This window comes from Botryllus schlosseri, chromosome 2, assembly GCF_051294905.1.
Source record: "Botryllus schlosseri isolate E-star chromosome 2, Bs_hap1, whole genome shotgun sequence".
NCBI classification, from domain to species: Eukaryota; Metazoa; Chordata; class Ascidiacea; order Stolidobranchia; family Styelidae; genus Botryllus; species Botryllus schlosseri.
In genome coordinates this window covers 27,208,916-27,232,103 of record NC_137237.1, presented here as the reverse complement: position 1 = coordinate 27,232,103, position 23,188 = coordinate 27,208,916, and the positions used below count along the sequence as shown (strand labels likewise).

At 38.9% G+C, this 23,188-nt stretch overlaps 4 protein-coding genes across 7 annotated transcripts in view; 2 read left to right on the top strand and 2 right to left on the bottom strand.

Annotated features, from left to right (window-relative positions):
* Nucleotides 1-23,188, top strand: part of LOC145457428 (uncharacterized) — a 502,676-nt gene that overhangs the window by 230,408 nt on the left and 249,080 nt on the right. The gene's annotated exons all lie outside the window — the stretch shown is intronic.
* LOC145457052 (uncharacterized) overlaps nt 1-23,188 on the bottom strand; it is a 66,186-nt gene that overhangs the window by 3,358 nt on the left and 39,640 nt on the right. For all 4 annotated transcript variants that reach the window (XM_080335234.1, XM_080335227.1, XM_080335211.1 and 1 more), the window contains one exon: nt 2,068-2,193. In XM_080335234.1, coding sequence (XP_080191360.1) covers nt 2,068-2,193 — 126 coding nt within the window. The remainder of the gene's footprint in view (nt 1-2,067; nt 2,194-23,188) is intronic.
* LOC145457364 (induced myeloid leukemia cell differentiation protein Mcl-1 homolog) lies at nt 9,945-12,300 on the top strand. The gene is made up of 2 exons (XM_080335564.1): nt 9,945-11,708; nt 11,767-12,300. Exons 1-2 carry the CDS (start codon nt 11,235-11,237, stop codon nt 11,878-11,880), a joined length of 588 nt encoding a protein of 195 aa, XP_080191690.1. The 5' UTR covers nt 9,945-11,234; the 3' UTR covers nt 11,881-12,300.
* Nucleotides 18,739-20,399, bottom strand: LOC145457373 (induced myeloid leukemia cell differentiation protein Mcl-1 homolog). The gene is made up of 2 exons (XM_080335577.1): nt 19,331-20,399; nt 18,739-19,272 (listed from the first exon to the last, which is right to left on the bottom strand). The coding sequence occupies exons 1-2, from the start codon at nt 19,802-19,804 to the stop codon at nt 19,159-19,161; spliced, it is 588 nt and encodes a 195-aa protein (XP_080191703.1). The 5' UTR covers nt 19,805-20,399; the 3' UTR covers nt 18,739-19,158.

Sequence of the window (23,188 nt, the reverse complement as noted above, 5' to 3'; positions counted from 1 at the left end):
GATTTTAGGATCCCTTACCACAGTGGTTCCCAACCTTTTTCATCTCGTGCCTCCCTTGGCCGAAATTTCAGCCAAAATTCCCCCCTTGGGAAAAATCTGCCCGATGATAAAAAAACGTCATTTTTACCGCGCAAACACCTGTTGACTGAAGAATAAGACGGCCGGTACCGACTGTTTGTTCCTAGCAGTGCTGTAACAACACTTTGTAGACCTCCAAAAACAATGGTCTTGGTCCCAATCAAACAAATTCTGGAAGGCTTGACAGAACAGACCCCTACACTTCCATTTGTGTGTTTCGGCTTACCATGCACCAAACGCTAATATAACTGCTGTGAAAAATCAGTATGCATAAATTTACTGGTCTCGTCATTTCTTACTCAAGCTTGCGTATGCATTTGGCCAATGATATTGGTACTTTCATATATAGCAGAATTGATCAGACTCGAGTCCGGCTCGAGTCACCATTTTCTGATGACTCGACTTGACTCGAGCCATTTTCTCAAAATATGGAAACGACTCGACTCGACTCGAGATAATTTGTGTATTGACTCGACTTGGACTCGAGTCATTGTGCATAACTCGAACCAAGCCATATGACTCGAGACTATAAGACGGCCAAGACCGACATTTCAGTGTAATTTCGAAGAACAGTAAAGTGACCACCCTATTGGAATTTCGTCTATTGGTCCCGGTACTTGAAAATGCGACAAGAAACTGCTCAAAGTGAGGAAAATTAGTGTGACATAAATCCAAATCATTCAATATCACCAAACAGAGTTATAAAAAGTGGGTTTACAAAGACTTCAACTGGAAACTGAACAGTCAACACAATGACTTGGACTCGGACTCGAGTCATAATACCATGACTCCGACTCGAACCTCTGCTCGGTGACTTGGACTCGGACTTGACTCAATGATGAATTGAAAATGACTCGACTTGACTCGAGTCAACTATGAAAGTCAGATTGACTTGTGACTCGGAGCCTCGTGACTTTGGTCGCAGCCCTGATATATAACATACACGCGATCAGATTTCCTGCCGGATTAAAATTTAGGGCACCCATTCCGTTTCAGCAACATTGCACCAAGTTTAACATGTGTTATGTTTGATCGGGTAGCTGTTCACCAAAAATGAAGGAAGCCTACTGATCTCTTTGACTTGAATCGATGACGCTGGAATATTTTGTCACTGTCTAAAAATGTTGACTTGAAAATATATAAGATAAATACTTTCACTAGAGGCCTTATTGTGATAGATTCGACACGACATTTGCTCGCTTATGATATATTTGATTGAGAGGCCGTCGCTGGCCTACAAAATCGGCTTGCGAACTGCAGCACATCTGAACTAGTTAAAAAAAACAAGGGGGGATTTTTACGTGAAAAAGAGATTTTAAATAGCATTTGAACATACTTTCAGCAAAAAAACAGCCATAAGGAGCATAAGTTCGGATATAACTGGTTGACTACATGACTGTTCGGACATGAACAATTTGGGAAATCCGTTACAGTTTCAATATGGAATTCCTCCCTAAAAATTGCAAAATTCCCCCCAAGGGGGGAATTCCTCCCCGGTTGGGAACCACTGCCTTACCAGCTCACGTGACCTGGCTTACCAGTTGCCCAAACATTCATAGTTCAACTAAATTTTCCACTCTTTCGACGTGTAATGTAATCGATTTGACGGAATATACAGCTCTCAAACACTATGTTGACAATAATCCCACATCGTTTACTTATGTATTTTACCACATGAAGTCAGAATTCACGGCTCATCATTACTAAAACCATATTGGAATTTCAGAAAAATGACCAAGAATAGCAGATATTAATAAACCAAAGTAATTGTAAATTTGCTCTTCTTTGGGAACATTACGGATTTTAGGCCTACACTTCTCGCGCGTGAGATGTCGGATTACTTTGGTCTTATACAGTTTATTTCCGAAATCCTCGTGATGTGAATAGACCCAACCTAAAGTTTAATCTTGGAATAACACCATATAAATTGCGTTGTTAATTTGAGATTGTTTGTCAACACTGATGTGTTTCGATATGGAAATTACTTACGATATATCCTGCAGAAAGTAATCTTCTAAAGAAGGTATCAGCGGTATCAGTCCCACGAAAATTGAGATTAGCCAGGTGATCCCTACTGCCATGATTGCTCGCCTGTAGTGCGGCGTTGCATGTGGTCTGCAAGAATCATTATTCTCGTGAACTTTAACGATTCGAATGGAATAACACATCCACATTCATACAAATAAAAAATGCCGAACGTCCTCAAATTATTCAACCATAGCATACTATGGATAACTCCGTTGTATACATCGAAATCGTTCACGAAAGATAGCTGATTTCGAGGCTTCTTAATAAGGATTAGTTCTTTATCTTTTCACTCTTCGTATGTTGGACGACGTGAGTAGTAGGATAAAGCAATTTTGTTGCCGGCCAATCCCAGAAGGCCACGTCGCCTTAATTGCCACGCCTACATTGCCACATCATCCGCCCATTGCCACATCATCTGCTACGTCATCAGCCGCGGGCATTGCCACATCCAATGTATATTTGTATTAGTGAAATGCGTCTTGATAATATTAGTCAGATTTTCTATTATGTGTATTTAGGACTATGTATTTAAATTCCTATTCAGATTATACATAAATGCGAAAACTATGATGTATATGCAAGGCTATATTCTCCGGATAATATTATTAATATCAAAATTCTACACATCATCACTAATTACTTAATATAATATGCGATTTTGAGCGCTGCGACTTGATAATATGAATCTCTACGCTTCTGATGCATGATTTTTTGCGATAAGGACCTAGGTAACATTCAGAGTCTGCAACGATTGTTTGGATATACATTATAGCAATACCCCACTAAACTATAGGCGGTTATATTACTCTATTGGTCAGAGATAACTCATCCGTCCATATTTTTAAACTTGATTTTATGTATACAAGTTACGGTCTCTGCAGCCTCCACATTTTACGACTTATTTTTATTAGACGCAGGCAAGCGATTCTCCAGTTCGTAGCTACGGAAACAAATCACTCGCATGTGCGCGTTCCGAATAGTCTTGTAGAATTTTCTAAAGTCGTAACAGCTTAGCAGCATATACGCGAATCCCCAGGCGAAAATAATCGAACGAACTATAGCCGCAGGCGTGCGATTCGCAGGGCTTTAATTATATAAACACTTTCGATACCTGTACGCGAACCCACGCGTTGTAACGATTGCTATAATTAAACGAACACCTTCGCGGCAGGTACGCGATCCCCGACGTTATAATGATAGGGACAAATTAGCCGCATGAAAGCGAGTCTAATGAATATAACGACAGACAACAAGTTAGTTGAAAAGTAAAACTAATCGTGACCGACGCAAGACGGTGTGAAACAGCGCTTTCGCTCGATTCTTTCTTGACATATAATATACTGAGCATATAATAAGCTGGCAAAACCTATACTTGAGTACTCCGAAATGTACAAGTACTTTACCTTTACACGACGTTTTTGTAAAATGAATACTAATTTCAATGAAAAATAAAAAAATATGTACTCAAGTAGGTTTTTGTCTACACGCACCAACTACTCAAGTGTTTATGACACAGGAATGATTCATGAATTATAGCGCAAGCAGGCCAAATCTATACTTGAGTACTCCAAAATGTAAAAGTACTTCCACCTATACTTGAGTAGTCCGAAATGTACAAGTACTTTACCTTTACACGACGTTTTGTAAAATGAATACTAATTTCAATGAAAAATAAAAAATTATGTACTCAAGTAGGTTTTTGTCTACACGCACCAACTACTCAAGTGTTTATGACACAGGAATGATTCATTAAGTATAGCGCAAGCAGGCCAAATCTATACTTGAGTACTCCAAAATGTACAAGTACTTCGCTATGTACTCTCTCCACGTAAAAAGTGACTAGGTTTTAGACTACTTTATCGATTTTCGATGTTGCGCAAATACCGCAAACTTTGCTTGCTTTCAGAGCTGGCAACTAAATGCAAGACAGACTTAAGTTTGGATGCGGCATATTTAGGTTTTTAAAAATTATTCATACCCATGTTTCGAAATATTGTTAACTAACTTATGTTTTCGATATAAGATAAGCGTGAAGTGTACAAATTTCGATGTTGTGCAAATACCACAAACTTTGCTTGCTTTCAGAGCCGACAACTAAATGCAAGACAGACTTCACGCAAAAGTTGATATTCTGAAAATTTTGGCTAGTTAATAGTTTAAAAACTTATACTTCAGCACTACGAAATGTACAAGTACTTTACCTATACACGACGTTTTTGTAAAATGAATACTAATTTTAAGAAAAAATAAAAAAAAAAAAGAGCGAAAAACTACCTTTTATCACGCTAATCCCCACCGTGAAACTTGGTACGCAGTTGTAGGACAATATGAAAATACACCATACCAAATTTCGTCAGACATTTCATGATGTAACACCTTTAAAACCAACGCAGTTCTATACCGATCATTCGCGTCTGACCGCCGAGGTGTGCGGACGTGTCTAGATTGAGCAGCTCATCCTGCAATCAGCGTCGAGAGCTTGTTGCGAGGTTTTGGTCTTCTGGTGTAAAGGCTTACTTGTAGTAATACTCTAGCGGTACTCGGATAGGATTACGTGCAGTGAGAAGTTAATTGCTGTATAAGCCACCATCCCGCCTGATGGCAGCGGATGTTGGTAACGATGACATGGAATTTACTGTTGTCACGTCAAAACGCAGTAAAAGGGGTTCACAAAGCGAGTCTGATTGTGATAGTCCGCCATTGAAAGCAATGAATAATAAGTCTGATGCAGACTATTCTGGCCGCTCAGCCGATCCAGCTCGCACCGAAAATTTGAAAATAGTTGTTAAGGGTAAAGATAGGAAGATGAAACACTATCATCCTACCACAGTGAACAAGTGCTTACACGCAGTGATTGGTAATTATGAAGGGATTCGTGTCTTCCCGTCGGGAGACTTACTCGTCACCTGCCACAATCGCATGCAGGCCGATAAGCTCCTATCTCTAGATATGTTTACGGACGGAGTAGTGTCAATTCCAATTAATACGGGATGTTACGATGAGAGTAAACTGCATCAGCATGCGTCTAGGGCCGTTATCCGAGGTGTGCCAGCTGACATGTCAGAATACGAAGTTGTTGAATTCCTCAGCGAATCACACGTGTGCTTTGCTAAACGTCTAAAACGCAAGTCCACTGATGGCTATGTTGCTAGTTTGTCAATGCTGCTCGGGTTTAATGTTCCAACACCTCCAGATGAGTTGTATATTGGATATCTTCGATTCAAGACCAATCCCTATAATCCTCCCCCATTGAGGTGCCACCGATGCAATCGATTTGGTCACACGAAGGCAAATTGCGGCGGAAGAAAAACGTGCTCCAAATGTGGGAGTCATGAGCATGAACATCATCAGTGCGATCAGGAAAAGAGGTGTGTCAATTGTAAAATGCCCCATAGCGCAGCATACGGTGGGTGCCCAGTGTATAAAAGGGAAGCCAAAATACAAATAATTCGAGAACGAGAGAGTCTATCGTATGTCGATGCTAAATCCAAAGTATCGCATGTCGATGCTAAATCAAAAGCACCAGAAACGTCTTCACATACACAATTGTCGCCAACTCCCAGCGGTAAAACTTATAGTCAGGCTGTACATAGACGGCAGGCTGTACACCAACGTCAGAACGCCTCTGCTAAGTCAACTTCGGCGAAAATCAGTCCACCGCGACAACCCCTTCCAAATGATGCGAACTTATCCTTTTTGGAGACCTCTTCTCATGTAAACGAGGCCACCGAGACCGCCAGTACCCCGTCCGAATCAGATCACGACTCGTCAATTCTATCTATCATGTCTTCTACACATCCGTTACTATTCTTCGCATTCATATGCGAAATTGTGAACCTCACAGCTAAAACTTGTCGTTCAAGCGATGATATCGATCTTCCGTCATTGATTACCTCCGCGGCTCAGAAGTGGCTAAGCGTTTCTTTCGACCCTGAATCACTGAAAAGCCTTTTGAGCGCAGTTCCACAAAATGTATAAGAACGCTGGTGTCCTTATACTGCAATGGAACTGCAGAGGAATATACAGGAAGTTACCTGAACTGAAGAACTTTATAGAACAACTCCCTACGCCTCCTGATATTATGTTAATTCAAGAGACACATCTTATTGATAAATATGTTCCAAAGATTAAAGGGTACATCATGGAAAGAAAAGATAAAACACTTCGCAGTGGTGGGCTAGCCATTTTAATCAATAAGCAATTGTCTTATCGAATACTCGATATTCAGTCACCCGGTGATGGTATAGATACGCTGTGCATCGAAGTGAACGGTTTGCGGATCTGTAACATATACTGCTCTCCCGAGTACCGAGTTGTTGATGGTGACTTAGACTTCTTGGGTGACCTGTCCAACAGGTCTTTGATATTAGGTGATTTCAATGCCCATCACTGGTCATGGAGTGCTGGAAACTCGAATCGCAGAGGTCACTTGTTGTATGATTCGATAAATCGGCATGGATTGGTAACCCTGAACGCAACGAGTCCAACTCGCATCAATACTGCATACAACGCAGTGAGCAGGGCCTCACTCATCGACTTGTCACTGGCGTCGGCAGATATCGCACACTCGTGCTCTACCAACGTGACAAACTCCCTATTAGGCAGTGATCATTTTGTCATACTGACATCTTTATTGGCTAAACTACCCCGCTCTAACAAACGTCCGCTCACTTGGGCCCTCTCGAAGGCAGATTGGGCGAGCTTTCGCCAGATCCTTGATCTGTCCGAGGTGCCAAATTTAGGGAACAACATTGACGCCATGGTCGACAAATTCACTAGTGATGTATTATGTGCGGCCAGCCTGTCCATTCCAATCAAGAGAAGTCACAGTCGCTCATCAGTACCATGGTGGAACGACGATTGTGCCAGGGCTGTGAGAAAGAAGAAGGCAGCGTTTTTGAAAATGAGGCAAACGTTTGATGCGCAATACATTGCTGAATTTAAACGTAGTCGTGCACAGTGCAGACGAGTGATACTAACAGCGAAACGTGAATCATGGAGATCCTTTTGTGAAACACTTGGCACCAGGGGAAATCTCCAGAAAGTGTGGAGTGTCGTCCGTTCTATTTCGGGCAATCTTTCTAATAGTTCGGTGGCATCTTTGAAAGTTGGGAGCAATTATATTACTGATGAAAGAGGAAAAGCACAAATACTAGCGAAGACATTCCAACGTTGTAGCAGCTCTTTGAATTACCGTCATAGGTTGGACTTGAGAGCTTCACTCCTCATAGAAGTCGAACACCATAGGAACGATACTCTTCTGAACAATCCTTTCACGATTGCAGAGCTTGAGAAAGCACTGAAGTCGAAAAAAGACACGTCCCCGGGACATGACACTCTTTGCTACTCCATGTTCAAAAACTTCCCGCCAGATGCCCTACTCAGTATGCTTTCGGTGATAAATAACTCATGGTGCAATGGGACTGTCCCTCGCAGCTGGAAGCACTCGATTGTTATTCCAATTCCCAAAGGAAACAAGGACCGATCAGACCCACAGTCATATCGTCCTATAGCCTTAACCAGCCACCTCTGTAAAGTGATGGAGACGATGATTATGAAGCGACTATCTTGGTATCTAGAAAAGCACGGCTTACTCCACTCAGCTCAAAGTGGCTTTCGTCGGGGACGGCGGGCCCTGGATCATGTTCTCCGATTACACGATGCCACTTACAAAGCTATCCATAATGGAAGATCGGTCTTGGCTGTCTTCTTAGACATCGAGAGAGCATATGACATGGTGTGGAGGGCTGCTGTCATCCATAAATTACGGGAAATGGGTATTTCGGGGCCTTGTCTATCTTGGATCAACAATTTCATACACGACCGTACTTTTCAAGTTCGAATCGGGACAACGTTATCCGACATTTTCCTCACCGAAAATGGTATTCCGCAGGGGAGTGTGCTTAGCCCTTTGTTATTCAGCATTATGATAAATGACCTTCCAACAGTTATCGAGTCAGACATGGGGCTCTATGCGGACGATTGTGCCATTTGGGAGGCCGGTCTTGCTGTTGACCAACTTGCTCAAAACATTCAGTCATCCCTTGATCAGATCCATCGATGGTGTGTAAAGTGGGGTTTTATGGTATCGGTCGAGAAATCCGTAGCAATGGTTTTCACGAAAAAGCGAAATTATGCACAACCTGTACTCAAACTTGGAAGTCATCAACTGAGGTATGTGGAATCCTTCAAATATTTAGGTGTCACTTTTGACAAAAGACTCAACTATAAGATACACACATCTAACGTTGCATCCAAATGCGCAAAGCGCATGAATTTACTCAGAATGGTATCCGGCACATCTTGGGGTGCATCCACTCGAACGCTATTAACCCTGTATAGGAGCCTGATAAGATCCATCATAGAGTATGGCATGGAAGCGTACTTCTTCGCACCGAAATCACACCTCACGAAAATAATATCAATCCGCAATCAAGCTCTGAGACTTTCTTGCGGTGCCATGTCCAGCACCCCTATATGCGTATTAGAGGCCTCGTGTAACGACATGCCCTTTTTTCTAAGGCACCAATATCTTTGTCTCAAGTACCGTTCCAAGATCAGAACACAACAATCAAACCCAGCACGCAGTTTATTGGAGGGTTCATGGGAGGAAATGTACAATCTACTCTCGGACCGATTTGTGACTTTCAATCTCTTATCCCGACTTCAAATATTGGATGATTTGCAAGTCAGAGGTGACCACCCTCTAACCATATGCCCTTGGTTATTGAAATGCGCTATGATTGATACATCATTACAAACAGCCCTCGGACGCGATCCACCAAGTCACCTTGTCGATGCTATATTCAGAGATTATATTTTTGAGCAATACCCAAACAGAATGCTAGTTTACACCGATGGATCTAAAAACATCAACGGTGCTGGGTACTCCTTCTACATCCCCGATCGCAATATAAGAACATCAAAAGTATGTTCGAAACTCCTATCAATCTTCTCGATTGAGCTGAAAGCAATATTCGATGCACTGATATGGATTTCAGAAAATTCCATCGAACGAGTTGCTATTCTGAGTGACTCTTTGAGTGCATTGCTGTCGTTGAAAAACCATCTTGGTGAAAATAACTATATTACCAATCAAATATTAGAACTAACTCACCATCTCTTACATGAAAGCCATAGAGATATTTCTTTCGTATGGATTCCAGGACACTGTGGTATTGAAGGGAACGAAGTCGCTGACCGACTTGCGAAAGAGGCTGCGGCCCATGACTTAGCTGACCAAAGTGTAGATCTTACTTCTAGCGAGGCCAACTCATTGATTTTAGGTCGCTGTAGGCAAGACTGGAACCAACGTTTCATTGAAACCGCCTCTGGAGCACATTTCAAACAGTTCTGCCCTGACATATACACAAAACTACCTACTTTTACCACGCCACGCCGTGCCGAAACGACCATTTTCAGATTACGCACCGGACACTGTCGTCTCAACTCCCATCTTAACAAAATTGGATGCTCCGATACCCCTGATTGTACCACATGCCATGTAGAAGAAACTGCAGAGCACGTTATTATGGAGTGTGCAAAGTACATTAATGAAAGATGCCAGTTTAGAGCTGCCGTAATGGACCTGAGAGTACCCTTCACCATGGAAAATGTAATAACAAGTGATTATATATTACCTTTGCTGTGGGAATTCCTTGCGAAGACAAAAAGACAATACTAAATGTTTAGTTGACTGTATTTACTTATCGCAATATCGATTCGATTAGCAACCGTTACGTCGTGACGCAAAAGACCATAGTTGTTATAAGCGTCACTAAAATCGCTTTTAAATATAATAATAATAATAAGTTCTATACCGACTTTTGGCCTAATCTGTTTTCCGTAACGCAGCACGTACGTATACATAGACAACTTTAAAACGGAATTACCATGTTAATAATCGACTCCCCCACCTTGAAACTCGGTACGCAGTTGTAAGACATTATGACAATGTACCATATTAAATTTTGTTACGCATTTCATGATTAAACAACTTTAAAACTAACGCAGTTCTATACCGACATTTGCGTGAATCTGTTTTGCGGGAGCGTAGCACATACCTATACTTCGGATTTTGTATAGTATATACTAATTTTACATTGCGGGGTATTCAGTAAACTTTAATCCAGTGATCCTCCATCTATTTTCAATCACGCTCCTCTTATTAGTCTAGGCTTCCAACCCCACATCCAGTACGTATTTACCTACTAAGTACCTATTTCCGACTAAGTAAAACGTCAGTATTCCAGGTATTTTCTGCTTAATTCTGAAACTATAATGGATTTGAAGCAGTACAATATCATAAACACTTGAGAATATTTGCTGCATGTAGGTAAAAAACGTACTTGAGTACTCGGAAGAAGTCGATACTTACTTGTTTAGCCGCTCGGACATCATCACTTATTGTACTTTACTAGAAATTTACTGCTGATAAATGAGTGTAATACCACGAAGTGAGACTTCGAAACTATATCGTCAGTTCTCCGGGACCAAATATCGTGTTTTACAAGTGTTAAGTTGTTGTATTATGTAGCTATAGTAATTGGTACACGTAAGCTCAGGATCGAACCAACTTGTGTTAACTTGCGTTATTATGTACCTAGTAATTGATGCGAGTAATCCCGCAACTGATGCTGTTCAATGCCTTTACTGCGTTCTTACCAAGCACCTAGACAGCCCCAAGCAATATTTTTAGATTCAAATATAGCGTATCGAGTACTTTTTCTCAACTGTAATAAAAACTTTCAGACTCCGGATTTTGTGTAGTAGGCTATATACTAATTTACAATACCGCATTTGTAATTCGCGCAAGTACAGGAATATCATAGTTCTTGTAAGAAAGTTGTCTGCGCACAATATATGTTAATCATAAGTCCTACAAATTCATGATTTCGTCCTAGTTTAAGTTTTAGAAAATATTATACCGACATCGCGACATCTTTCAAAAACAAAACCATGATCAAGGATTGAAAGATAATTTTTGCTATTTTTCATTGACATAAGTCATTCTGGAACGCGAAAACGCATTGTACGATATAGATGAAACTTAAGCAAATCCTAGGATCCTCATTTCCAAAGTAGCTTAGATCTCGAAATAAGCTTTGACTCGCTATTCTCCTCAAGCCATGGAATCATCACGAGTATCAGCACCTTCGATCACTGAAGAAAAGGATGAAATTATATCCGAAACATATTCCTTGACCAGGAATTTTATCATGTACGAACTCGACGGGTCATGCGTTAAGGTAAATACGAAAGCAGAGAGAACCTTACGTCAAGTTGGAGATGAAATGCTCGAGCGACATCGAACAGTCCTAAACGCAGTTTCCAAACGTCTCCGCTATAGTGATGTTGAAGTCAATGAAAAATATAAAGAATATTTACCCGATGAGCGGCTGTTCCTGATGCTAGCTGATGAAATTTTCAAAGATACCAAAGAAAATTGGGGGAGGATTGTCTGCCTTTTTGTGCTCGGTAGCATTCTTGCTCGCAAAAACGAGGATGAACATCACGGGGAGCATATAGAAGCTATCATACAGACAATTGGGAATTACATTGCTAGCAGAAGACTAAAGTGGATAGTGCGAAATGGAGGATGGGTAGGTGATTTACATGCTTCGCTTAGGATTTATAAATTATCTTCTATTTTTGTTACAGGATGGCTTTGTAGGATTTTTTGATAATGCCGCTTTCGACTACAATAAAGTTTGGAAGGGACTCGTGTTTGTTGGAATCGGACTGACATCTATAGCAATGGCATTATCAAGATAATGGATGTTCGCATGTTTTATCTCATGTAATATTTTAAGAATAAAATTCTTCATCGTTAATCGCATCCATTTTACTGTAGGATGTATACAGTTTCAGTATGAATGATGGGTCCTATGGTGCTTGACGAAAGAAGTTGGTCATCTATTCTATATTCCGAAATAATCAAGTTTGTGATTTTTTAGCAGCACCTAGCCTCATATAAACTTTAATAGAATCACTTATAACTCATCAGTTTACTCAAGTAAATCTAATTTGATACTCGAGCACTGAACCTTAATTTTCCAGCAGTATGATAGACACCCTCCGATGGTACTCAACATCGTGCAATTCTGCTCGAATACAAGTACAAGTAGAGATTTCAAAGTAAGTAAGTAACTGGTTATGTTTGTAGACTATAACTCCACTTCTATCGTTCAGAAAGGAAAGGACGTAGTTTATTTTTGTCCTTGATGTTTGAGATGTTGAGCAGAGAAGTACATGTACTTCTTTAAAGTACTCAAGTAGGCTAAAATGCCAAGCTACCTTGTAACTAAGGCTACTATTTGTCATAATAACTACTATGAGCGCACAATTAGCTTGTTCAAAATCTCCAAATTCCAGGGATTCACTGATTGAATTGATATGTATTGAATTAAAATAATGCTGCCTACGAAATTTGCTAGATGTGAACGCATTTTTATCAAAATGTTCAAATTTCACTGACAACCTCTTGAAATTGTTGCAGTGTCTAAAACAGAGATCTCAAACATGCGGCTCGCGAACCGTCAATTTAATAAACCGTCGAACAATCAGGGTTGGAGACAAGATTTTTCCGTTCTATGTCATGACAATACCAACAAACACCGTGTAAAGTTTCAAGGTTGTCATTCGATGATTAAGGAATTAAGAAAACTACTTCTACTAAACTTCTGGACTTTTACTAAACTTATACACTGCATCTGATCAAGTATAGATAGAAAAGCAAAGCTAATATAAAATTCCGCGAAGTACCGATTCTGTAACTACTGTAAGTAGGCAAACCTTAGCTGAGTATACTCCGAAAAAACAGGAGTAATTCGTTACTCACCAAATAAATGGATATCATTCAATATGAGTGGCGTTAGGATATCCGTCAAATACTTTCCGTTATTCTGTAGAAGTTGCGTTTCTGACTACTTAAAAGTTGCTAGAGCTCATGCTATTTTATCGTCGTATCGATGTTCGTTTTGAAAAGTAGCATGCTCAATGGTTCATGTTCACATTATTCAGTTAAATTAGGTTTTGCGCAAAGAAAAAGGACTGTAAGTAGGCAAACCTTAGCTGAGTATACTCCGAAAAAACAGGAGTAATTCGTTACTCACCAAATAAATGGATATCATTCAATATGAGTGGCGTTAGGATATCCGTCAAATACTTTCCGTTATTCTATAGAAGTTGCGTTTCTGACTACTTAAAAGTTGCTAGAGCTCATGCTATTTTATCGTCGTATCGATGTTCGTTTTGAAAAGTAGCATGCTCAATGGTTCATGTTCACATTATTCAGTTAAATTAGGTTTTGCGCAAAGAAAAAGGACTGTAAGTAGGCAAACCTTAGCTGAGTATACTCCGAAAAAACAGGAGTAATTCGTTACTCACCAAATAAATGGATATCATTCAATATGAGTGGCGTTAGGATATCCGTCAAATACTTTCCGTTATTCTATAGAAGTTGCGTTTCTGACTACTTAAAAGTTGCTAGAGCTCATGCTATTTTATCGTCGTATCGATGTTCGTTTTGAAAAGTAGCATGCTCAATGGTTCATGTTCACATTATTCAGTTAAATTAGGTTTTGCGCAAAGAAAAAGGACTGTAAGTAGGCAAACCTTAGCTGAGTATACTCCGAAAAAACAGGAGTAATTCGTTACTCACCAAATAAATGGATATCATTCAATATGAGTGGCGTTAGGATATCCGTCAAATACTTTCCGTTATTCTATAGAAGTTGCGTTTCTGACTACTTAAAAGTTGCTAGAGCTCATGTTATTTTATCGTCGTATCGATGTTCGTTTTGAAAAGTAGCATGCTCAATGGTTCATGTTCACATTGTTCAGTTAAATTAGGTTTTGCGCAAAGAAAAAGGACTGTAAGTAGGCAAACCTTAGCTGAGTATACTCCGAAAAAAACAGGAGTAATTCGTTACTCACCAAATAAATGGATATCATTCAATATGAGTGGCGTTAGGATATCCGTCAAATACTTTCCGTTATTCTATAGAAGTTGCGTTTCTGACTACTTAAAAGTTGCTAGAGCTCATGCTATTTTATCGTCGTATCGATGTTCGTTTTGAAAAGTAGCATGCTCAATGGTTCATGTTCACATTGTTCAGTTAAATTAGGTTTTGCGCAAAGAAAAAGAAAATTCACGCAAAAGTCGCTATTGCTCCGTGATGATTTTGATGTTGTTCCATACCGATTTGGGAGGTAGTACACCTAATTTCGTAAAGTACACAGAAAACTACTTCTACTAAATTCCTACACTTCTAAACTTCTACACTGAATCTTGTAAAGTATATAGAAAAGGAAAGCCAACGAATAATTCATGAAGTTCCGATAGGCTATATTTGAGGTAATGATTCCCGTGCGAATGAAAAGTAAGTAGAGAAGCTTAGCATATCAACGATATCGTTGCCAGTCATTGCGTCGATTCGCTGCTTGAAATCCTCAAGATCGATTGATGTTTCGAGGTTTCGCGGTTTCGCTTTGCTGTCATCCGTACGAGCAGAATGTCTGGATTAGGAACAACTACGCCAGGACCATTAATGCTTTCGATACAGTGCAATATGAATAGCGCTACGTTGATCAATTCAAATTCAACAATGGCTCCCGCGCACGATTATGTAGCCGGATTTTCGTTGAATATTGACGACACCCACAAACCTAAAGATCTCTTTCCCCTTCACATCTATGATAGAGTTATCACTCCAATGACTACGAATAACTTGAGATTCCGTCGGATTAATATCCGAATCAAATAATACCAGAGTATCTTTTCCGACTTTTAAAACCCGCACTGTCGCGTTCGGCCTATGTCGCAACACCACAATATGCGGCCATACAAAACGATGAATAGTAGCTTTTTGTAGTACCATATCTGCGAGATATTTTCAGTTGGGTGTAATTTCACGCTGCTCACCAATTTACAGCTCACAGTGCAACTGAATTGGCGTTCATACTAATTCTACATAATTTTTGCATGTCAGGCAAAAATTTTTTTATGTTTATTTTTTTATGTTTATTCAACTCAACGACACCAGGTATTTTCATGTTTATTATGAAACTTCGATACTTCCCTTAGATATTCTATTATGTGTATTTAGGACTAATATTCCAAAAAATAAATAACATTCATTATACGCTAGATAATACTTTCCCTCCAGAAAATACAATTCAGATTATACATAAATTTCGGGGCACGGGAGTATTTTTATGTTCATTCAGCTCAACGAATATCTTCATATCGGCCTGCTTACTACATTAGCGAAGTACTTGTACATTTTGGAGTACTCCAGTATAGGTTTGGCCTGCTTGCGCTATACTCAATGAAGTGTTACCTATTTACACTGCATCTACTTCTATTTCAGAGTTTTTCGCTTTTTCGATCAAACTATACCTGCAATACTTACTTTTTAACTAACTGGGAAATCATTACTTCTTGTACTTTAGTAGGACTTTACTGCTACAATGTACTTTTTTCAGTGGACCAGTGGTCTTGGTGAGTGTTGTCAGTGTCATCTATATCCTACGAAAAGCTACTTGAGTACTTTGAAGAAGTACATATACTTATGTGCTCAACATCTCTGAATGGTAGAAGTGGAGATATAGTCTACAAACATATTCAGTTAGTTACTTACTGTGTAATCGCTATTGCATCAAAAGTCTGTATAGAACTGCGTTGGTTTTTAAAGGTGTTACATCATGACATGTCTGACGAAATTTGGTATGGTGTATTAGCGATTCCATGCTACGCTTGAGCGCCATTTATCTCAGATACTAACAAGCTTCAAATGAGTAGCCGCCGGCGTTTTACTGCTGATGTAATTGCCTGACATGCAAAAATTATGTAGAATTAGTATGAACGCCAATTCAGTTGCACTGTGAGCTGTAAATTGGTGAGCAGCGTGAAATTACACCCAACTGAAAATATCTCGCAGATATGGTACTACAAAAAGCTACTATTCATCGTTTTGTATGGCCGCATATTGTGGTGTTGCGACATAGGCCGAACGCGACAGTGCGGGTTTTAAAAGTCGGAAAAGATACTCTGGTATTATTTGATTCGGATATTAATCCGACGGAATCTCAAGTTATTCGTAGTCATTGGAGTGATAACTCTATCATAGATGTGAAGGGGAAAGAGATCTTTAGGTTTGTGGGTGTCGTCAATATTCAACGAAAATCCGGCTACATAATCGTGCGCGGGAGCCATTGTTGAATTTGAATTGATCAACGTAGCGCTATTCATATTGCACTGTATCGAAAGCATTAATGGTCCTGGCGTAGTTGTTCCTAATCCAGACATTCTGCTCGTACGGATGACAGCAAAGCGAAACCGCGAAACCTCGAAACATCAATCGATCTTGAGGATTTCAAGCAGCGAATCGACGCAATGACTGGCAACGATATCGTTGATATGCTAAGCTTCTCTACTTACTTTTCATTCGCACGGGAATCATTACCTCAAATATAGCCTATCGGAACTTCATGAATTATTCGTTGGCTTTCCTTTTCTATATACTTTACAAGATTCAGTGTAGAAGTTTAGAAGTGTAGGAATTTAGTAGAAGTAGTTTTCTGTGTACTTTACGAAATTAGGTGTACTACCTCCCAAATCGGTATGGAACAACATCAAAATCATCACGGAGCAATAGCGACTTTTGCGTGAATTTTCTTTTTCTTTGCGCAAAACCTAATTTAACTGAACAATGTGAACATGAACCATTGAGCATGCTACTTTTCAAAACGAACATCGATACGACGATAAAATAGCATGAGCTCTAGCAACTTTTAAGTAGTCAGAAACGCAACTTCTATAGAATAACGGAAAGTATTTGACGGATATCCTAACGCCACTCATATTGAATGATATCCATTTATTTGGTGAGTAACGAATTACTCCTGTTTTTTTCGGAGTATACTCAGCTAAGGTTTGCCTACTTACAGTCCTTTTTCTTTGCGCAAAACCTAATTTAACTGAACAATGTGAACATGAACCATTGAGCATGCTACTTTTCAAAACGAACATCGATACGACGATAAAATAACATGAGCTCTAGCAACTTTTAAGTAGTCAGAAACGCAACTTCTATAGAATAACGGAAAGTATTTGACGGATATCCTAACGCCACTCATATTGAATGATATCCATTTATTTGGTGAGTAACGAATTACTCCTGTTTTTTCGGAGTATACTCAGCTAAGGTTTGCCTACTTACAGTCCTTTTTCTTTGCGCAAAACCTAATTTAACTGAATAATGTGAACATGAACCATTGAGCATGCTACTTTTCAAAACGAACATCGATACGACGATAAAATAGCATGAGCTCTAGCAACTTTTAAGTAGTCAGAAACGCAACTTCTATAGAATAACGGAAAGTATTTGACGGATATCCTAACGCCACTCATATTGAATGATATCCATTTATTTGGTGAGTAACGAATTACTCCTGTTTTTTCGGAGTATACTCAGCTAAGGTTTGCCTACTTACAGTCCTTTTTCTTTGCGCAAAACCTAATTTAACTGAATAATGTGAACATGAACCATTGAGCATGCTACTTTTCAAAACGAACATCGATACGACGATAAAATAGCATGAGCTCTAGCAACTTTTAAGTAGTCAGAAACGCAACTTCTATAGAATAACGGAAAGTATTTGACGGATATCCTAACGCCACTCATATTGAATGATATCCATTTATTTGGTGAGTAACGAATTACTCCTGTTTTTTCGGAGTATACTCAGCTAAGGTTTGCCTACTTACAGTCCTTTTTCTTTGCGCAAAACCTAATTTAACTGAATAATGTGAACATGAACCATTGAGCATGCTACTTTTCAAAACGAACATCGATACGACGATAAAATAGCATGAGCTCTAGCAACTTTTAAGTAGTCAGAAACGCAACTTCTATAGAATAACGGAAAGTATTTGACGGATATCCTAACGCCACTCATATTGAATGATATCCATTTATTTGGTGAGTAACGAATTACTCCTGTTTTTTCGGAGTATACTCAGCTAAGGTTTGCCTACTTACAGTAGTTACAGAATCGGTACTTCGCGGAATTTTATATTAGCTTTGCTTTTCTATCTATACTTGATCAGATGCAGTGTATAAGTTTAGTAAAAGTCCAGAAGTTTAGTAGAAGTAGTTTTCTTAATTCCTTAATCATCGAATGACAACCTTGAAACTTTACACGGTGTTTGTTGGTATTGTCATGACATAGAACGGAAAAATCTTGTCTCCAACCCTGATTGTTCGACGGTTTATTAAATTGACGGTTCGCGAGCCGCATGTTTGAGATCTCTGTTTTAGACACTGCAACAATTTCAAGAGGTTGTCAGTGAAATTTGAACATTTTGATAAAAATGCGTTCACATCTAGCAAATTTCGTAGGCAGCATTATTTTAATTCAATACATATCAATTCAATCAGTGAATCCCTGGAATTTGGAGATTTTGAACAAGCTAATTGTGCGCTCATAGTAGTTATTATGACAAATAGTAGCCTTAGTTACAAGGTAGCTTGGCATTTTAGCCTACTTGAGTACTTTAAAGAAGTACATGTACTTCTCTGCTCAACATCTCAAACATCAAGGACAAAAATAAACTACGTCCTTTCCTTTCTGAACGATAGAAGTGGAGTTATAGTCTACAAACATAACCAGTTACTTACTTACTTTGAAATCTCTACTTGTACTTGTATTCGAGCAGAATTGCACGATGTTGAGTACCATCGGAGGGTGTCTATCATACTGCTGGAAAATTAAGGTTCAGTGCTCGAGTATCAAATTAGATTTACTTGAGTAAACTGATGAGTTATAAGTGATTCTATTAAAGTTTATATGAGGCTAGGTGCTGCTAAAAAATCACAAACTTGATTATTTCGGAATATAGAATAGATGACCAACTTCTTTCGTCAAGCACCATAGGACCCATCATTCATACTGAAACTGTATACATCCTACAGTAAAATGGATGCGATTAACGATGAAGAATTTTATTCTTAAAATATTACATGAGATAAAACATGCGAACATCCATTATCTTGATAATGCCATTGCTATAGATGTCAGTCCGATTCCAACAAACACGAGTCCCTTCCAAACTTTATTGTAGTCGAAAGCGGCATTATCAAAAAATCCTACAAAGCCATCCTGTAACAAAAATAGAAGATAATTTATAAATCCTAAGCGAAGCATGTAAATCACCTACCCATCCTCCATTTCGCACTATCCACTTTAGTCTTCTGCTAGCAATGTAATTCCCAATTGTCTGTATGATAGCTTCTATATGCTCCCCGTGATGTTCATCCTCGTTTTTGCGAGCAAGAATGCTACCGAGCACAAAAAGGCAGACAATCCTCCCCCAATTTTCTTTGGTATCTTTGAAAATTTCATCAGCTAGCATCAGGAACAGCCGCTCATCGGGTAAATATTCTTTATATTTTTCATTGACTTCAACATCACTATAGCGGAGACGTTTGGAAACTGCGTTTAGGACTGTTCGATGTCGCTCGAGCATTTCATCTCCAACTTGACGTAAGGTTCTCTCTGCTTTCGTATTTACCTTAACGCATGACCCGTCGAGTTCGTACATGATAAAATTCCTGGTCAAGGAATATGTTTCGGATATAATTTCATCCTTTTCTTCAGTGATCGAAGGTGCTGATACTCGTGATGATTCCATGGCTTGAGGAGAATAGCGAGTCAAAGCTTATTTCGAGATCTAAGCTACTTTGGAAATGAGGATCCTAGGATTTGCTTAAGTTTCATCTATATCGTACAATGCGTTTTCGCGTTCCAGAATGACTTATGTCAATGAAAAATAGCAAAAATTATCTTTCAATCCTTGATCATGGTTTTGTTTTTGAAAGATGTCGCGATGTCGGTATAATATTTTCTAAAACTTAAACTAGGACGAAATCATGAATTTGTAGGACTTATGATTAACATATATTGTGCGCAGACAACTTTCTTACAAGAACTATGATATTCCTGTACTTGCGCGAATTACAAATGCGGTATTGTAAATTAGTATATAGCCTACTACACAAAATCCGGAGTCTAAAAGTTTTTATTACAGTTGAGAAAAAGTACTCGATACGCTATATTTGAATCTAAAAATATTGCTTGGGGCTGTCTAGGTGCTTGGTAAGAACGCAGTAAAGGCATTGAACAGCATCAGTTGCGGGATTACTCGCATCAATTACTAGGTACATAATAACGCAAGTTAACACAAGTTGGTTCGATCCTGAGCTTACGTGTACCAATTACTATAGCTACATAATACAACAACTTAACACTTAACACGATATTTGGTCCCGGAGAACTGACGATATAGTTTCGAAGTCTCACTTCGTGGTATTACACTCATTTATCAGCAGTAAATTTCTAGTAAAGTACAATAAGTGATGATGTCCGAGCGGCTAAACAAGTAAGTATCGACTTCTTCCGAGTACTCAAGTACGTTTTTTACCTACATGCAGCAAATATTCTCAAGTGTTTATGATATTGTACTGCTTCAAATCCATTATAGTTTCAGAATTAAGCAGAAAATACCTGGAATACTGACGTTTTACTTAGTCGGAAATAGGTACTTAGTAGGTAAATACGTACTGGATGTGGGGTTGGAAGCCTAGACTAATAAGAGGAGCGTGATTGAAAATAGATGGAGGATCACTGGATTAAAGTTTACTGAATACCCCGCAATGTAAAATTAGTATATACTATACAAAATCCGAAGTATAGGTATGTGCTACGCTCCCGCAAAACAGATTCACGCAAATGTCGGTATAGAACTGCGTTAGTTTTAAAGTTGTTTAATCATGAAATGCGTAACAAAATTTAATATGGTACATTGTCATAATGTCTTACAACTGCGTACCGAGTTTCAAGGTGGGGGAGTCGATTATTAACATGGTAATTCCGTTTTAAAGTTGTCTATGTATACGTACGTGCTGCGTTACGGAAAACAGATTAGGCCAAAAGTCGGTATAGAACTGCGTTGGTTTTAAAGGTGTTACATCATGAAATGTCTGACGAAATTTGGTATGGTGTATTTTCATATTGTCCTACAACTGCGTACCAAGTTTCACGGTGGGGATTAGCGTGATAAAAGGTAGTTTTTCGCTCTTTTTTTTATTTTTTCTTAAAATTAGTATTCATTTTACAAAAACGTCGTGTATAGGTAAAGTACTTGTACATTTCGTAGTGCTGAAGTATAAGTTTTTAAACTATTAACTAGCCAAAATTTTCAGAATATCAACTTTTGCGTGAAGTCTGTCTTGCATTTAGTTGTCGGCTCTGAAAGCAAGCAAAGTTTGTGGTATTTGCACAACATCGAAATTTGTACACTTCACGCTTATCTTATATCGAAAACATAAGTTAGTTAACAATATTTCGAAACATGGGTATGAATAATTTTTAAAAACCTAAATATGCCGCATCCAAACTTAAGTCTGTCTTGCATTTAGTTGCCAGCTCTGAAAGCAAGCAAAGTTTGCGGTATTTGCGCAACATCGAAAATCGATAAAGTAGTCTAAAACCTAGTCACTTTTTACGTGGAGAGAGTACATAGCGAAGTACTTGTACATTTTGGAGTACTCAAGTATAGATTTGGCCTGCTTGCGCTATACTTAATGAATCATTCCTGTGTCATAAACACTTGAGTAGTTGGTGCGTGTAGACAAAAACCTACTTGAGTACATAATTTTTTATTTTTCATTGAAATTAGTATTCATTTTACAAAACGTCGTGTAAAGGTAAAGTACTTGTACATTTCGGACTACTCAAGTATAGGTGGAAGTACTTTTACATTTTGGAGTACTCAAGTATAGATTTGGCCTGCTTGCGCTATAATTCATGAATCATTCCTGTGTCATAAACACTTGAGTAGTTGGTGCGTGTAGACAAAAACCTACTTGAGTACATATTTTTTTATTTTTCATTGAAATTAGTATTCATTTTACAAAAACGTCGTGTAAAGGTAAAGTACTTGTACATTTCGGAGTACTCAAGTATAGGTTTTGCCAGCTTTTTATATGCTCAGTATATTATATGTCAAGAAAGAATCGAGCGAAAGCGCTGTTTCACACCGTCTTGCGTCGGTCACGATTAGTTTTACTTTTCAACTAACTTGTTGTCTGTCGTTATATTCATTAGACTCGCTTTCATGCGGCTAATTTGTCCCTATCATTATAACGTCGGGGATCGCGTACCTGCCGCGAAGGTGTTCGTTTAATTATAGCAATCGTTATAACGCTGGGGTTCGCGTACAGGTATCGAAAGTGTTTATATAATTAAAGCCCTGCGAATCGCACGCCTGCGGCTATAGTTCGTTCGATTATTTTCGCCTGGGGATTCGCGTATATGCTGCTAAGCTGTTACGACTTTAGAAAATTCTACAAGACTATTCGGAACGCGCACATGCGAGTGATTTGTTTCCGTAGCTACGAACTGGAGAACCGCTTGCCTGCGTCTAATAAAAATAAGTCGTAAAATGTGGAGGCTGCAGAGACCGTAACTTGTATACATAAAATCAAGTTTAAAAATATGGACGGATGAGTTATCTCTGACCAATAGAGTAATATAACCGCCTATAGTTTAGTGGGGTATTGCTATAATGTATATCCAAACAATCGTTGCAGACTCTGAATGTTACCTAGGTCCTTATCGCAAAAAATCATGCATCAGAAGCGTAGAGATTCATATTATCAAGTCGCAGCGCTCAAAATCGCATTTTATATTAAGTAATTAGTGATGATGTGTAGAATTTTGATATTAATAATATTATCCGGAGAATATAGCCTTGCATATACATCATAGTTTTCGCATTTATGTATAATCTGAATAGGAATTTAAATACATAGTCCTAAATACACATAATAGAAAATCTGACTAATATTATCAAGACGCATTTCACTAATACAAATATACATTGGATGTGGCAATGCCCGCGGCTGATGACGTAGCAGATGATGTGGCAATGGGCGGATGATGTGGCAATGTAGGCGTGGCAATTAAGGCGACGTGGCCTTCTGGGATTGGCCGGCAACAAAATTGCTTTATCCTA

What these genes read in the sequence shown, in the direction of transcription:
- LOC145457364 (XM_080335564.1), top strand. Translation starts at nt 11,235, where the DNA reads ATGGAATCATCACGAGTATCAGCACCTTCGATCACTGAAGAAAAGGAT. An exon ending in TAGTGCGAAATGGAGGATGG is followed by an intron (nt 11,709 to 11,766) that starts GTAGGTGATTTA and finishes TTTTTGTTACAG; the next exon opens with GATGGCTTTGTAGGATTTTT.
- LOC145457373 (XM_080335577.1), bottom strand. Translation starts at nt 19,804, where the DNA reads ATGGAATCATCACGAGTATCAGCACCTTCGATCACTGAAGAAAAGGAT. An exon ending in TAGTGCGAAATGGAGGATGG is followed by an intron (nt 19,273 to 19,330) that starts GTAGGTGATTTA and finishes TTTTTGTTACAG; the next exon opens with GATGGCTTTGTAGGATTTTT.